This window comes from Bufo bufo, chromosome 1, assembly GCF_905171765.1.
Source record: "Bufo bufo chromosome 1, aBufBuf1.1, whole genome shotgun sequence".
NCBI classification, from domain to species: Eukaryota; Metazoa; Chordata; class Amphibia; order Anura; family Bufonidae; genus Bufo; species Bufo bufo.
Genome location: NC_053389.1, coordinates 806,907,796 through 806,925,573, shown reverse-complemented (window position 1 = coordinate 806,925,573; position 17,778 = coordinate 806,907,796). Strand labels below are relative to the sequence as shown.

The window sequence follows — 17,778 nt, the reverse complement described above, 5'->3', positions numbered from 1 at the left end:
TGGGCGACATTAGGCTCTAGTTGGGCGCAGTATATATAGATGGGTGACATTAGGTTGTAGTTGGGCACACTGTATGCAGATGGGTGACAGGCTCTAGTTGGGTGCACTGTATATAGATGGGTGACATTAGGCTGTAGTTGGGTGCACTGTATATAGATGGGTGACATTAGGCCGTAGTTGGGCGCACTGTATATAGATGGGTGCAATTAGGCTTTAGTTTGGTGCACTGTATTTAGATGGGTGCAATTAGGCCTTAGTTGGGTGCACTGTATGCAGATGGGTGACATTAGGCTCTAGTTGGGCGCACTGTATGCAGATGGGTGACATTAGGCTGTAGTTGGGCGCACTGTATGCAGATGGGTGACATGCTCTAGTTGGGTGCACTGTATATAGATGGGTGACATTAGGCTGTAGTTGGGCGCAGTATATATAGATGGGTGACATTAGGCCGTAGTTGGGCACAGTATATATAGATGGGTGACATTAGGCTGTAGTTGGGTGCACTGTATATAGATGGGTAACATTAGGCTGTAGTTGGGCACAGTATATATAGATGGGCGACATTAGGCTGTAGTTGGGCACACTGTATATAGATGGGTGACATTAGGCTCTAGTTGGGTGCACTGTATATAGATGGTCGACATTAGGCTGTAGTTGGGCGCAGTATATATAGATGGGTGACATTAGGCTGCAGTTGGGCGCAGTATATATAGATGGGCGACATTAGGCTGTAGTTGGGCGCAGTATATATAGATGGGTGACATTAGGCCGTAGTTGGGCACACTGTATATAGATGGGCGACATTAGGCTGTAGTTGGGTGCACTGTATATAGATGGGTGACATTAGGCTGTAGTTGGGCGCAGTATATATAGATGGGTGACATTAGGCCGTAGTTGGGCGCAGTATATATAGATGGGCGACATTAGGCTGTAGTTGGGCACACTGTATATAGATGGGTGACATTAGGCCGTAGTTGGGCGCAGTATATATAGATGGGTGACATTAGGCCGTAGTTGGGCACAGTATATATAGATGGGCGACATTAGGCTCTAGTTGGGCACACTGTATATAGATGGGTGACATTAGGCTGTAGTTGGGCGCAGTATATATATAGATGGGCGACATTAGGCTGTAGTTGGGTGCACTGTATATAGATGGGTGACATTAGGCTGTAGTTGGGCGCAGTATATATAGATGGGTGACATTAGGCCGTAGTTGGGCACAGTATATATAGATGGGCGACATTAGGCTGTAGTTGGGTGCACTGTATATAGATGGGTGACATTAGGCTGTAGTTGGGCGCAGTATATATAGATGGGTGACATTAGGCCGTAGTTGGGCGCAGTATATATAGATGGGCGACATTAGGCTGTAGTTGGGCACACTGTATATAGATGGGTGACATTAGGCCGTAGTTGGGCGCAGTATATATAGATGGGTGACATTAGGCCGTAGTTGGGCACAGTATATATAGATGGGCGACATTAGGCTCTAGTTGGGCACACTGTATATAGATGGGTGACATTAGGCTGTAGTTGGGCGCAGTATATATATAGATGGGCGACATTAGGCTGTAGTTGGGTGCACTGTATATAGATGGGTGACATTAGGCTGTAGTTGGGCGCAGTATATATAGATGGGTGACATTAGGCCGTAGTTGGGCACAGTATATATAGATGGGCGACATTAGGCTGTAGTTGGGTGCACTGTATATAGATGGGTGACATTAGGCTGTAGTTGGGCGCAGTATATATAGATGGGCGACATTAAGCTGTAGTTGGGTGCACTGTATATAGATGGGCGACATTAGGCTGTAATTGGGTGCACTGTAGGTAGATGGGTGACATTTGGCTGTAGTTGGGCACAGTATATATAGATGGGTGACATTAGGCTCTAGTTGGGCGCACTGTATATAGATGGGTGACATTAGGCTGTAGTTGGGCTCACTGTATATAGATGGGCGACATTAGGCTGTAGTTGGGTGCAGTATATATAGATGGGTGACATTAGGCTCTTGTTGGGTGCACTGTATATAGATGGGTGACATTAGGCTGTAGTTGGGTGCACTGTATATAGATGGGTGACATTAGGCTGTAGTTGGGCGCAGTGTATATATAGATGGGTGACATTATGGTATAGTTGGGTGCACTGTATATAGATGGGTGACATTAGGCTGTAGTTGGGCACAGTATATATATAGATGGGTGACATTAGGCTGTAGTTGGGTGCACTGTATATAGATGGGTGACATTAGGCTGTAGTTGGGTGCACTGTATATAGATGGGTGACATTAGACAGTAGTTGGGCGCAGTATATATATAGATGGGCGACATTAGGCTGTAGTTGGGCGCACTATATATATAGATGGGCGACATTAGGCTGTAGTTGGGCGCAGTATATATATAGATGGGTGACATTAGGCTGTAGTTGGGCGCAGTATATATATAGATGGGTGACATTAGGCTGTAGTTGGGTGCACTGTATATAGATGGGTGACATTAGGCTGTAGTTGGGTGCACTGTATATAGATGGGTGACATTAGACAGTAGTTGGGCGCAGTATATATATAGATGGGCGACATTAGGCTGTAGTTGGGCGCACTATATATATAGATGGGCGACATTAGGCTGTAGTTGGGCGCAGTATATATATAGATGGGTGACATTAGGCTGTAGTTGGGCGCACTATATATATAGATGGGCGACATTAGGCTGTAGTTGGGCGCAGTATATATATAGATGGGTGACATTAGGCTGTAGTTGGGCGCAGTATATATGGATGGGCGACATTAGGCTGTAGTTGGGCGCAGTATATATAGATGGGCGACATTAGGCTGTAGTTGGGCGCACTGTATATAGATGGGCGACATTAGGCTGTAGTTGGGCGCACTATATATATAGATGGGCGACATTAGGCTGTAGTTGGGCGCAGTATATATGGATGGGTGACATTAGGCTGTAGTTGGGCGCACTGTATATAGATGGGTGTTATTAGGCCGTAGTTGGGCGCAGTATATATATAGATGGGCGACATTAGGCTGTAGTTGGGCACACCGTATATAGATGGGTGACACTGGGTGCTGTCGGATGCACTATACACAGATGGGTGACATCATGCTTTATTTGGGGGCACAGTGTACAGATGGGTGACATTTGGCATTAGCTGGTGTTACACAAGTGCTCGGATGGTCGCCGTATGTGACACTACAATCTGTCAGGGTGCAGTGGGTCACGCGTGTGTGCTCCTGCCATCGGCCTCCAGTTCTGTGCAGTGGATGAGTGTGTCACACAAGCACCCGGACGGCTGCAGCATATGAGTGTGTCACACTAGCAGGGTGCTGACATTGTGTGTGACACATCCGCAGATTGCAGTGTGGGTCGGTGTGACACCGGCCTCTGGTCGGCCACAGCTCACACCGGTGTCCCCCCGGCAGGGGACGTAGACTGCGGTGTGATGTGTGTGCTCCTGCAGTGTGTGACACAACAGCAGATTGCGGTGGGTGCAGGGCACGGATTTGGGATGGTCCCCGTCTGGATGCAGGGTGCGACACTACATACCCTGTGGGAGTAGTACAGCTACATGGGGGTGTCGTGTGCAGATGTAGGGTGCAGGGAGGGGGATGGGGAAGGACACTTACATCTTGCAGGGTGCTGTTCAGGCTCTGGTGCTGCTGCAGCTCCTTCTTCTCCAGCTCCTGACAAAAGATGGCTCTCAATGACGTCACTGACATCCGGGGCTTTGCGGAGGGGGAGGGGGCAGGGAGGGGATGAAGGAGGGGGATGGGAGGAGGGCTGGAGTGCTATATATTATTCATAGATACAATGTGTCACAGTGTGTGCTGTATATATCACCTATATCATTGCAGCCCGCCTGCTGCACCTCTGTTCCTGGCATCACCCTAGCAGTGCGTAATAAAGGATGGCGGGGGGCAGGGACCCATCAGTGGCAGGAGGGAGTCAGGAAATGGCTGATAGGAGCATAGCACTGGACCGCAGTCATATCAATGAATCCGTTTAGATTGTCAGCTCTTGGGCATTCATAACCGCCACGACTGTGCGGTATAATATAATTCAGCCTGTGCAGTCACATAGGGGGCACCTCCGCCAGAGATGCCTGCCAAAGGGCACTGTATGGCGCTGTTATTAGATTACGTTATGTATGGAGCTGTTATATGAGCACTGTATGGCGGTATTGTGTGGCACTGTATGGCGCTGTTCTTAGAGTACGTTATGTATGGAGCTGTTATATGAGCACTGTATGGCGGTATTGTGTGGCATTATACGGCGCTGTTATTAGATTACGTTATGTATGGAGCTGTTATATGAGCACTGTATGGCGGTATTGTGTGGCACTGTATGGCGCTGTTCTTAGAGTACGTTATGTATGGAGCTGTTATATGAGCACTGTATGGCGGTATTGTGTGGCACTGTATGGCGCTGTTATTAGATTACGTTATGTATGGAGCTGTTATATGAGCACTGTATGGCGGTATTGTGTGGCACTGTATGGCGCTGTTCTTAGAGTACGTTATGTATGGAGCTGTTATATGAGCACTGTATGGCGGTATTGTGTGGCACTGTATGGCGCTGTTATTAGATTACGTTATGTATGGAGCTGTTATTTGAGCACTGTAGGGCGGTATTGTGTGGCATTATATGGCGCTGTTATTAGATGACGTTATGTATGGAGCTGTTACTTGAGCACTGTATGGCGGTATTGTGTGGCGTTATATGGCGCTGTTATTAGATTACGTTATGTATGGAGCTGTTACTTGAGCACTGTATGGCGGTATTGTGTGGCGTTATATGGCGCTGTTATTAGATTACGTTTTGTAAGGAGCTGTTATTTGAGCACTGTATGGCGGTATTGTGCGGCACTGTATGGCGCTGTTATTAGATTACGTTATGTATGGAGCTGTTATTTGAGCACTGTATGGCGGTATTGTGTGGCACTGTATGGCGCTGTTATTAGAGTACGTTATGTATGGTGCTGTTATTTGAGCACTGTATGGCGGTATTGTGTGGCATTATATGGCGCTGTTATTAGAGTACGTTATGTATGGAGCTGTTATATGAGCACTGTATGGCGGTATTGTGTGGCACTGTATGGCGCTGTTCTTAGAGTACGTTATGTATGGAGCTGTTATTTGAGCACTGTATGGCGGTATTGTGTGGCATTATATGGCGCTGTTATTAGAGTACGTTATGTATGGAGCTGTTATATGAGCACTGTATGGCGGTATTGTGTGGCACTGTATGGCGCTGTTATTAGATTACGTTATGTATGGAGCTGTTATATGAGCACTGTATGGCGGTATTGTGTGGCACTGTATGGCGCTGTTATTAGATTACGTTATGTATGGAGCTGTTATTTGAGAACTGTATGGCGGTATTGTGTGGCACTGTATGGCGCTGTTATTAGATGATGTTTTGTATGGCGCTGTTATTTGAGCACTGTATGGCGGTATTGTGTGGCACTGTATGGCGCTGTTATTAGATTACGTTATGTATGGAGCTGTTATTTGAGAACTGTATGGCGGTATTGTGTGGCACTGTATGGCGCTGTTATTAGATTACGTTTTGTATGGAGCTGTTATTTGAGCACTGTAGGGCGGTATTGTGTGGCACTGTATAGCGCTGTTATTAGATTACGTTATGTATGGAGCTGTTATATGAGCACTGTATGGCGGTATTGTGTGGCACTGTATGGCGCTGTTATTAGATTACGTTATGTATGGAGCTGTTATTTGAGAACTGTATGGCGGTATTGTGTGGCACTGTATGGCGCTGTTATTAGATTACGTTTTGTATGGAGCTGTTATTTGAGCACTGTAGGGCGGTATTGTGTGGCACTGTATGGCGCTGTTATTAGATGATGTTTTGTATGGAGCTGTTATTTGAGCACTGTATGGCGGTATTGTGTGGCACTGTATGGCGCTGTTATTAGATTACGTTATGTATGGAGCTGTTATTTGAGAACTGTATGGCAGTATTGTGTGGCACTGTATAGCGCTGTTATTAGATTACGTTTGGTATGGAGCTGTTATTTGAGCACTGTAGGGCGGTATTGTGTGGCACTGTATGGCGGTATTGTGTGGCACTGTATGGCGCTGTTATTAGATTACGTTTGGTATGGAGCTGTTATTTGAGCACTGTAGGGCGGTATTGTGTGGCACTGTATGGCGGTATTGTGTGGCACTGTATGGCGCTGTTATTAGATGATGTTTTGTATGGAGCTGTTATTTGAGCACTGTATGGCGGTATTGTGTGGCACTGTATGGCGCTGTTATTTGGGCACCACACTGTATGGTATGAATGTTCCTACACTTATGGAGAACACCCAAAGGGCATCAACCAATGGAAGGCCGAACATGATGCCATTACAGCTCCAACTTTTCCCGAATCCCGCCGGTAAATCCATCGAGTCATGAAGCCATGTTTGAGGTACTTCTTCTGTTGCCGTTCAGGAGTCGGGGGGAAGTTGGTTGGTGACCCATATCGGCCATATTCATGATCACTCAGCTTTCCCAGATGCAGAGAAATGGCGGACTCCGATTGGCACCTTGACGGCAGAGGGCCACCTGTTAGGTGGGAGGGATCCTAGACACGTGTGGAGCAAGACACAGGAAGAACAGGCCCCGGTCTGACGGAACACGTCATAATTATAGATGTAATAATCAATGAGTTCGGGAGCAGAGGATCAGTTCCCATAGCAACCAATCAGATCCCAGCTCTCATTTATCAAAGGCCTCTGGAAATATTAAAAATGCTATCTGCTTAGTTGCCATGGGCAACCCCTTCCTGTATCTTACACCAGGTCCTTAAAGGGGCTGTCCACTAACACTTATACTTCTCACATATTACCAACATTGTAGTTGATGAACTTGGGCCATGTAAGCCCCAAACATTCCCAGGACCCCACTTATCGATGGGGCTTAGCTCTACCCATATTGGTACCCTGGGACTATCTCTGAAAATTAGGGATAATCCGGGGAAAATGTCGGTGTGAGTACCTCCGTGTGCGGTATACGGATGTCAGCAGCGAGGACACACCCTGTCATCAGTGATCTCCTGAAGCTCCTCATCTGCAGGTGCAGCCACTGGATTGCAGCAGCAGCTCCCCCACATGAGATGGAGCTGGAGACCCCAATGATCTCTGCTCCAGTCCAACTAGTCAGTAAGTATACCATAATCAGGGGGGCGTCATTAGAGAGCGCACGTTATATGGGTATATTATGATCAGCCTCCGCCTAGCCTCCTAAATGGTAGTCAGTGAGTATAATAGCGCCCCCTAGATTATTATTTCCCCGTCTGCTATTGTTAGTTGTCTTATCACTACATATAAGATTTACTCTACAACTTTATGATGTTTATTAAGCTGCAATAATAGAAGAAGGTCCAACCATGCTGTGGACATTGGTGGAAGTATCCTTCAGGATGGTATAGGGTGAGGTAGACGTCCAGGTTGGTATGGGGTGAGGTCAGGGGCGTAGCTATAAGGCGTGCAGAAGTACCAGTCACTAACGGGTCCAGGAGCCTGAGGGGCCCAAAGACCCTTGTGCCATATAAGAAGACACCGGTATTATAGAAAGTGCATGCTGGTCAAGTTACACCTCTGGCTGGAGGGAAGGGGTTAGGTCAAGAATTTGGCATGGGGGCTGCCGTTTCAATTTTTGCTTTAGGAAGACTATGTGCTTCCCTGCCCTTTGCCACAAAGCACTGAGGGGATGGGGGCCTAAACTTGACTCTTGCACCAAGCCCATGAGCCCCTGGGTGAGGTAGACATCCACAATGGTATGGGGTGAGGTAGACATCCACAATGGTATGGAGTGATGTAGACCACTACGATGGTATGGAGTAATGTAGACTTCCACGATAGAATGGGGTGATGTAGACCACTACGATGATATGGAGTAATGTAGACATCCACAATGGTATGGAGTGATGTAGACCCCCATTATGTTATGGGGTGAGGTACTCTTCACAGTGGTATGAGGCAGTCTTACTGTATAGTCAGTGGTTGATTCAGGATTCCCTGAGGCGCAGAGATGTTATCTATCACCGGTGCCATCCACAGATAACGATAGCCGAGCTATTTGCCATCAACAGGTAGCATTACACCTGTGAGAACTTAAGGCTTGCGGCCATCCACAGGGGGTGAACATCCGGTTTTCCTCACTGACGACAGATGGTAAAAAAAAGAGAAACAGAGCAGTATCGCCCAAAGTAACCAAGGAAAAGAGATCAGGGATCATTGAATCCTGTCACATGGATGGAGCAATGATCAATCAGGAACAGGTCAGACATGTGTGATGGTTAGTTGAGGCAGTCTTTTAGTTATCTCTAAAGTTGCCTATCTTGGTTCCGATGTTCTGGCTCCTGGTGTTCTAGACTCTGGTGCTTCAGTTTGTTGACGTTCATAGACCAGAATCCTCTCCCAATTAATTTTTATTGACGAAAGTTGCATCCTTGGTTCTTAGGAGGCATTGCATTACCCAGGACATATTACTGAATGCAATGTTATACTTGAACTTTGGCCTCTCTTTCACATCCTGAAGAGTGGGAGTCATGGATGGTCCAGGACGTTCCTCATTCGGCACAACTGGTGTTCTCCTGGACTCTTGTACCCCAATCTCTTGGTTTATAAATCGGCACTTTACAAGTTCCTTGATCTTCTAGAGAATGTTGTTGTCCTCAGATTCACCTGTATTTGTCAGCATTGATTCTGGGTCGGGTTCTTCATCAAAATTAGAGGGTTCTCCCTCCTCCTTCCTCTCACTCAGGACAAGCACTATAGCCAAGGACTCTATGAGGACAAGTGGTGACATTAGGACGGCACAGGACATACCGCAAATGGACCATGGAGTATGATCTCACATTCAGAGCCGGTCTTTTCTGGGAACCACAGGTAGTGGGTCGTCCTACAATAAAAAGACAAATAATAAAGGGTTAAATCTTTTTTGCTAATAACGGGGAGAGATGTAGTAAATATATACTGTACATAGCCCAACCAATTAGACAGCTTCTGTCATTTTACAGCGAGGGATACATCCAAAAGCAAGCTTCGGAATGGTCGTCATCGCTTATAGTGCTATTTGTAGTTTTGCTGTGCTCTCATTATATACAGTATGAGGACATTCCATCATTTCTCATTTTCTTGGGTCTTCTGAGGAATATTTGCCACTTACTCCAATGATCTTTGCTTTTATCCAGTGGTAGATCCTCTGTAATACTGTCAGCTTCTCATGGTAGGTTCACTCAGAACATTCTGCAATACAGATTTCATCTTATAATAGCAATAGTGACCCAGCAGATGTGCCCATTCTACCCACAACTTATAGCCCAAGTAATGGAGAAGATACTTACGCCAATGCACCACCCTTGTGTCCTCGTATGTCCAGGACAATGTATGGGCCCCTAATTGGATCAGATAGAAAACAAGTGATAGATGTGTACTGTATTGTATGCTGTGTAGCTAAGGAGACCACCTATGGAGATTCCTGGATTACTTCCATCTTCTCATCTACTTTATGTCTATTCCCTGTCGGAACAGGGAATCTCTACCTCTAGTGTGAAACATGCCTAAAGATCCCTTTACCCGAGACCATACTGCAGGAGATTGTCGGGAAGGAAGGGATCTATTACCTGATGAATGAACGGCTCACAGATGGACTCTTGGATGGTGGATTTCATTTTACTCACACTCCCCGATCCAGCAGTAAACATAGTGGAGGAGTTGATCTTCTCCTATCAGATAACTGCTACTTCAGCCCAACTCCACTTCTACCCTCCATTATGCTCCCTTAAAGTATACTCAGTCTGCATCTACTCTCCCTACACCCTCTAAGTAGCTGTCATCCTCCACCTCCTGGCCCCTACACTTTCTTTCCGCTGACATCTCCACTATCATCATGGGTGAATTCAACATAGTCATTGACACTCACCACTCAGCTGCCTCTAACAGTGGTCCTCCACTGCCACCCACAAGGAGGTCACACACACTAATCTTTACCCGTCTCTGCTCCCTATCTAACCTCTACCCCTATCCGACCACAATCTGCTCACGTTCTCTTTAGATGCCCCCCCCCCAAACTGACACACCCTCGCAGGAACCTTAGGGTGCATTTACACCAACAGACTATCTGACCAATTTCTGTCCAATCAGACCAATTGTTGGTGTGTATAACAAAAGATCTGTGTGTGTGAACGACCATCTGACCAATGACTGGTCAGAAAATCTGTTAGTGTAAATGTCAAACATCTTGACTTTCAGTCGCCCCCTCATACATAACAAAACCAAAATAATAATTAACAGGCAACCCTGGCACACCAGTCTGACCAAAGAGCTGAGAGAAGCTTTCAGGGTGTAGAGCGGCGAAGGAAGAAATCCTATTCTAAGGGTTCATTCACACAACATTATTCATATGTCCGCGTCCGTTCAGCAGATTTTGCGGAATGGATGTGGATCCATTCATTTCAAAAAGATAGAGCATGTCCTATTTTTGTTCGCAATTGCGGACAAGAATAGGCATTTCTATCGTAGGGCTGGCCGTGGGTGTTCTGCAAAATACGGAATGCACACGACCGGTATCCGTGTTTTGCTGAACTGCAATTTGCGGAAACAAATACATACGGACGTCTGAATGAGCCCTATGGAGCACTGTATCACATACAAACGATCCCTCCTCAATTTCAAATCCACACTTTCTGCTGCAAAACAAGCCAACTTCTCATCTCTTATATCTTCCCTGTCTCACAACCCTAAACACTTACCGCTCCGTTCCCCCTTCCTCACCTCTCATCTCAGCTGAGGAATCTGCCACATACTTCAAGCAAAAGATCGTCAACATCAGAGAAGGCTTCAGCCTACAGTCCACACAGCTCCTCTATGCAACTTTTCAGTCCTCTTCTCCAAAACCTGCTTCTCCACTATTAGAGAGATAAAACTTTCCACCCTACTCTCCAGATCACATCTCACCAACTGTGCGCTAGACCCGATCCCATCCCACCTCATCCACAACCTCACCAGTGTTTATCGCTGTCCTAATCTCATCTCTTTAACTTGTCAATAACTGGTATCTTCCCCTCCTTTTTTAAAGGGTTTCTATCACTTCGTTTCACCTATTTAGCTTTCAGACACTAGCGATCCGCTAGTGTCTGCTTTATCTAACCATCCTAATATAAGAGCTTATTGTCCTGCCGTTTAGCTAAAAAAATAACTTATATAGATATGCAAATGAGCCTCTAGGTGCTATGGGGGCGTGATTAGCACCTAGAGGCTCCGTCTACCTTAACAAACTGCCGCCGCCCAGCGCGTCCCTCCAGCCCGCCCATCTCCTCCGGAATGCGATGGTCCTCGTATTCGGCGCATGCGCAGTGAATGTCTGATCGCTTCCCTGCTCAGACATCTCCACTGCGCCTGCGCCGATGACGTCATAGTGCTCCGAGGAACAGGCGCAGTGGAGATGTCTGAGCAGGGAAGCGATCAGACATTCACTGCGCATGCACAGAACAGAGACGCGCACGGAGAGGATCGCTTCAGCTGGAGATGGGCGGGCTGGAGGGACGCGCTGGGCGGCGGCAGTTTGTTAAGGTAGACGGAGCCTCTAGGTGCTAATCACGCCCCCATAGCACCTAGAGGCTCATTTGCATATCTATATAAGTTATTTTTTTAGCTAAACGGCAGGACAATAAGCTCTTATATTAGGATGGTTAGATAAAGCAGACACTAGCGGATCGCTAGTGTCTGAAAGCTAAATAGGTGAAACAAAGTGATAGAAACCCTTTAAACATGCCATCACACCCACCACAAAAGGCTTTCCCTCAACCCATCTTCTTTGTCTAGCTATCGCCCCATATCACTATTCCCATATGCCTCCAAGCTACTTGAACAACATGTCCACCTTAAACTTTCCTCCCACCTCTCTTTCAACGGCCACAATCCGGCTCCGACCCCACCACTCGACTGAAACTGCCCTTACCAAGTCACCAACGACCTGCTAACTGTCGAAGCCAAACAACATTACTTCACCTTCACCTGTCCTCTACTTTTGATACCGCCGACCAGTGCCTTCTGTTACAAACTCTCTCATCTCTTGGCTTTGTGGACTTGGACCCCTCCAGGATCACATCATACCTCACAGGCCGGACATTTAGGGCCAGATTTATCATTACACTTACATCTTACTCCACTTTTACATATGTCCAAAATCACTTTTGGCTAATTCAGATTTATTAATGGTCCTTTAATACTGTGATAGATTTGGTTTGACGCAGTTTATCCTTCAGTAAGCGGCTTTACAAAAGTCGCACGTCTTTACGAGAAAGTCGCATGTTCTATTAAAAAGTCGCATAAGATAAGCATGGTCCTCACTGGTGTGAAACTGCGCAATTTTTTGTGACTTTTTAAATTGTCGCAATAGTAAATCTGTCTAGAGATTCATTTACATAAGAAAACACGCCCACTTTCAGAAAACTGGCGAGCATAGCGCAGAGCCAATAAGTCGCAAATCTTTGCGCAGTTTTAACGATAGCGCAAAATATTTTTACTTTTTCACTCCATAATTTTGACTTGAGCTAATGATAAATCTGGCCCTTAGTGTCTCCCACTCGCACTCCACCTCCTTGTCTCGTCCCTTTCTCAGTTGGGCTCTGTCCTAGGACCCCTGCTCTTCTCAGTCTACAGCTCATAGAGTCCCATGGCTTTCAGTATTATTTCTATGCTGACACGCAAATTTACTTCTCTGGCCCGGATGTCACCTCCTTACTATCCAGAATCCTGCAATGCTTATCTGCTATAGCCTCCTTCTTCTCCTCTCGCTCTACATAGATAAAACAAAATGTATCATCTTTCCACTATCTCACTCAGCTCCCCAACATACAGTTGCAAGAAAAAGTATGTGAACCCTTTGGATTAATATGGATTTCTGCTCAAATTGGTCATAAAATGTGATCTGATCTTCATCTAAGTCACAACAATAGACAATCACAGTCTGCTTAAACTAATAACACACAGAGAATTAAATGTTACCATGTTTTTATTGAACACACCATGTAAACAATCACAGTGCAGGTGGAAAAAGTATGTAAACCCTTGGATTTAATAACTGGTTGAACCTCCTTTGGCAGCAATAACTTCAACCAAACGTTTCCTGTAGTTGCAGATCAGACGTGCACAACGGTCAGGAGTAATTCTTGACCATTCCTCTTTACAGAACTGTTTCAGTTCAGCAATATTATTGGGATGTCTGGTGTGAATCGCTTTCTTGAGGTCATGCCACAGCATCTCAATCGGGTTGAGGTCAGGACTCTGACTGGGCCACTCCAGAAGGCGTATGTTCTTCTGTATAAGCCATTCTGTTGTTGATTTATTTCTATGCTTTGGGTCGTTGTCCTGTTGCAACACCCATCTTCTGTTGAGCTTCAGCTGGTGGACAGATGGCCTTAAGTTCTCCTGCAAAATGTCTTGATAAACTTGGGAATTCATTTTTCCTTCGATGATAGCAATCCGTCCAGGCCCTGACGCAGCAAAGCAGCCCCAAACCATGATGCCCCCACCACCATACTTCACAGTTGGGATGAGGTTTTGATGTTGGTGTCCTGTGCCTCTTTTTCTCCACACATAGTGTTGTGTGTTTTTTCCAAACAACTCAACTTTGGTTTCATCTGTCCACAGAATATTTTGCCAGTACTGCTGTGGAACATCCAGGTGCTCTTGTGCAAACTGTAAATGTGCAGCAATGTTTTTTTGGACAGCAGTGGCTTCCTCTGTGGTATCCTCCCATGAAATCCATTCTTGTTTAGTGTTTTACATATCGTAGATTCGCTAACAGGGATATTAGCATATGCCAGAGACTTTTGTAAGTCTTTAGCTGACACTCTAGGATTCTTCTTCACCTCATTGAGCAGTCTGCGCTGTGCTCTTGCAGTCATCTTTACAGGACGGCCACTCCTAGGGAGAGTAGCAGCAGTGCTGAACTTTCTCCATTTATAGACAATTACCGTGGACTGATGAACAGCAAGGCTTTTGGAGATACTTTTATAACCCTTTCCAGCTTTATGCAAGTCAACAATTCTTAATCGTAGGTCTTCTGAGAGCTATTTTGTGCGAGGCATCATTCACATCAGGCAATGCTTCTTGTGAAAAGCAATCCCAGAACTGGTGTGTATTTTTTATAGGGCAGGGCAGCTGTAACCAACACCTCCAATCTCATCTCATTGATTGGACTCCAGTTGACTGACACCTCACTCCAATTAGCTCTTGGAGATGTCATTAGTCTAGGGGTTCACATACTTTTTCCACCTGCACTGTGAATATTTACATGGTGTGTTCAATAAAAACATGGTAACATTTAATTCCTTGTGTGTTATTAGTTTAAGCAGACTGTGATTGTCTATTGTTGTGACTTAGATGAAGATCAGATCACATTTTATAACCAATTTATTCCGAAATCCATATCATTCCAAAGGGTTCACATACTTTTTCTTGCAACTGTACCTAACTATCACGGTGAATGGCTCCACACTCCCCCTGGTCCACCAAGTCCTCTGCCTTGTGGTAACCTTTGATTCTGCTCTGTCCTTCAAACCGCACATCCAAGGCCTTTCCATCACCTGCCGCCTCCAATTCAAAATATCTCTCAGATCTGCACCTTCCTCTACCAGGCGTCTGCAAAAATGCTTATACATGCCCTCATCATCTCCTGCATAGACTACTGTAACATCCTCCTCTGTGGCCTCCCACTCGCACCCCTGCAATCTATCCTCAACTCTGCCAAACGACTACTCAAAAAAAAAAAAAAAAAAAAAAAAAGAGAAAAACATCCTGCCCGGTATGATATATAAATGTGCGGATGTCCCTGGCCACATTATTGAAGGAAATCACAGAAATAATGCACTTCATAAAGTAGATGCAAGCATTATACTGCATATGGACAGTCCTCACTCTGATATGATAAAATCTGAGACACTTAGCCAATATATTTTGATCAAAACACATCTGTGCCCGCCTACCAAGCGCCAAGGTGGTCTCAGGTCAGGCGGATCCTACGCTAAACCTACCTAAGCCATTGGGCTTCTATGTTCAGGAGCGCAGACCCCGCACATATGGTGTGCTGCTCCTAGTCACCTCCATGTGCATCAAGCAGCCGGGCACAGATGTGTTTTGATCAAAATATATTGGCTAAGTGTCTCAGATTTTATCACATCAGAGGGAGGACTTTGTCCATATATAATGCTTGCATCTACTTTATGAAGTGCATTATTACCTTATTTCTGCGATTTCCTTCAATAACATGGCCAGGGACAACCGACTACTACTCCACATCTCCCCGATTACTGTCCGGTCTCTTCGCTCTGCCAGTCCCTTCATTGCCTAGATCCAGTACAAAACACTATGACATACAAGGCCGTCCACAAGCTGTCCCCTCCACCACATCTGACCTGATCTGCCGGTACTTTCCCATGTGCAATCTCTGATCCTCACAAGACCTCCTTCTCTTCTTGCCTCCTGTGCAGCCCCCGTACTCTGAAGCTCTGCAACATATAAGACGCTCACCTACCATGGAAACCTGAAAACCCACCCCTTCAGACAAGCCTACAACCTACAGTGATCCTTCTGGCACTATACCACCGTATGACCAGCTTTACCCTTACCTACTGTGTCCTTCTCCCATACCTTGTAGATTGTAAGCTCCCACGGGCAGGGCCCTCTCTCCTTCTGTACCAGTCTGTAACTTGTCTTATTGTACTTGTTTTTTATTATGTATGTACATCCCTTTTTATGTGTACAGCACCATGGAATGAGTAAGAATCCAACACTTTCATATCATAGCAAAAGGACACTTTGGGGTGAGAAAAAAGGGTGACTCGCCCCCTTCATGCTCGCGTCTCTCCTCTCTGAAGACAACTTTATCGTTAGAAGTGCCGGTCTTCTTCTCTGAAACTTTATCGTTAGTTGATGAGTTTATGATGAAAGCAGGTATTTCAGCTCCTGAGTTGGGGCTAGCTGTGACTCCTTGTAGTTGATCAGGGAGCTCTTACCTTGTGACATCTACATGGTTGTGTGCAGACCCATCAGAAGCGGTTTGGAGGATGCCTTCACCTGCCAATCATCGAGGTACTGGATGTCAGTCACACCTTGCATCCTTAGGGACCCTGTTAGAATCACTGTGATCTTGGTGATGAAACGCCAAAGGGTAGGCATGTGAATTAGACTAACCTCACACTAGCTGTTCCATCGGGCCCCATTAACTATAATGGGGTCCAGAAAAGAGTTTGTGTGTACTGTGATCATGGGTAATATGGGGGTGTGCAGGTAGATATCCATGAGATGTATTGTGGGCAGAAAAACATTTCCCACCAGAACATCATGACTAAAAAAAAGTCTACAGTTTACCAGGAACCTTTCTCTGAAGATGGCACTTCTTCTAACGCCGCCTTTTCCAACAATCCCTGGAGGAGATGAAGCACAACTGGTTTCTTGTTTGCAATGGGAGAAAAGAGGCATCTGGAAGGAATTCTCTGAACCCAGGTGCACACACACTTTTCTTCTTATTGATGAGAAGATCCAAGCGTCTGACGGGGTCCTGGACCATACAGAAGAGAACTGTTCCAGTCTGACCCTCATATGCTTGGTGTCAGAGAACCGGCGAGTTCTGGATAGGCCTTTTTGCCTCTGCTTGGATCTAATAACCCAGTGTCTGTGAACCATTGCCCAGAGACTTACAGAAATGGTTCTTGGATGGTAGCGTACATCGACAGGCCCCTGTCCTACAAATAGCTGTCCGTGCCGTTTTATGGGCGCCTCCGAAGGTAAAGTATACTCCCCCCCCATACTTAAAGGGCTCTGGGCTTTTTCAATTGATGACCTATCCTCAGGATAGGTCAATATCATATCAGCTGTATGAGGAGACGGCCTACGCAGTGCCATCTACCTTCCTGTTCACCACTGCTGTGGTGCTGGACCCACACTGCTCTGATAGTTTACCTATCCCGAGGATAGGTCATCAATAATAAAAGCCCCGACATCCCCTTCAATAAGAAGCCTGCTTTTCTATCCCCAAATCCCATCACAGGTGAAGGCTCCTGTGAGGGACACAGCCCTCTCCTGCCCCAGCGGAATCAGCTTTTGGGACAACATCCTGCACTTCTGAGGAGACTTTCCATCTAATATCTTGTCGGTCCTCCAGTACTGGCTGAGCAGGAAATATTCGCTCCTTGGCTTTTGGAGTTAGAACAGTCTCTCACAAGCTTCTTCTGCACATTTTTGTCCATTTCTACTTAATCTAACTAACTTTAATAAATTATGCAGACTGTTTTTATGACCGATATCCCATTAGAACTGCAAGACTATTTTACTTAAAGGGGTATTCCCAGCACAGACAATGGGGCATATTGCTAGGATATGCCACCATTGTCTGATCGGTGCAGGTCCCACAGCTACAAGGAGAACAGAGCGGGGAGAGTTGTGGCTGGAGGAGCGCAGGTTCTCTCTCCATAATAAATGGGAACCATTTTCAGTGGCCCCATAGAAATGAATGGAGGACAGCGCAGTGTGCCCTCCATGGCTTTCAGGTGGGACCCGCTCCTATTAGACAATGGGGGCATATCTGAGCAATATGCCCCTTTGTCTAAGATGGGAAAATCCCTTTAAGGATAGCACCTGCTGAATGGAAGCATGGATCTCCCATCCAGACCTTCTCATGTTAGGAAGGGCTGGACCAGAAAAGAGGCTGCAGAGTCAGAAAAACCAAAGACAAGACATCTATGTGATGAATA

The 17,778-nt window shown here is 46.0% G+C and overlaps 1 protein-coding gene across 1 annotated transcript in view; it reads right to left on the bottom strand.

Moving 5' to 3' along the window:
• Window positions 1–3,738, bottom strand: part of VAMP2 (vesicle associated membrane protein 2) — a 28,536-nt gene extending 24,798 nt beyond the window's left edge. Inside the window, exon 1 of the mRNA XM_040415178.1 lies at window positions 3,639–3,738. Within this exon, the coding sequence (XP_040271112.1) occupies window positions 3,639–3,640 (2 nt within the window). The 5' untranslated portion in view covers window positions 3,641–3,738. The remainder of the gene's footprint in view (window positions 1–3,638) is intronic.
• Between the last annotated feature and the right edge of the window lie 14,040 nt (window positions 3,739–17,778).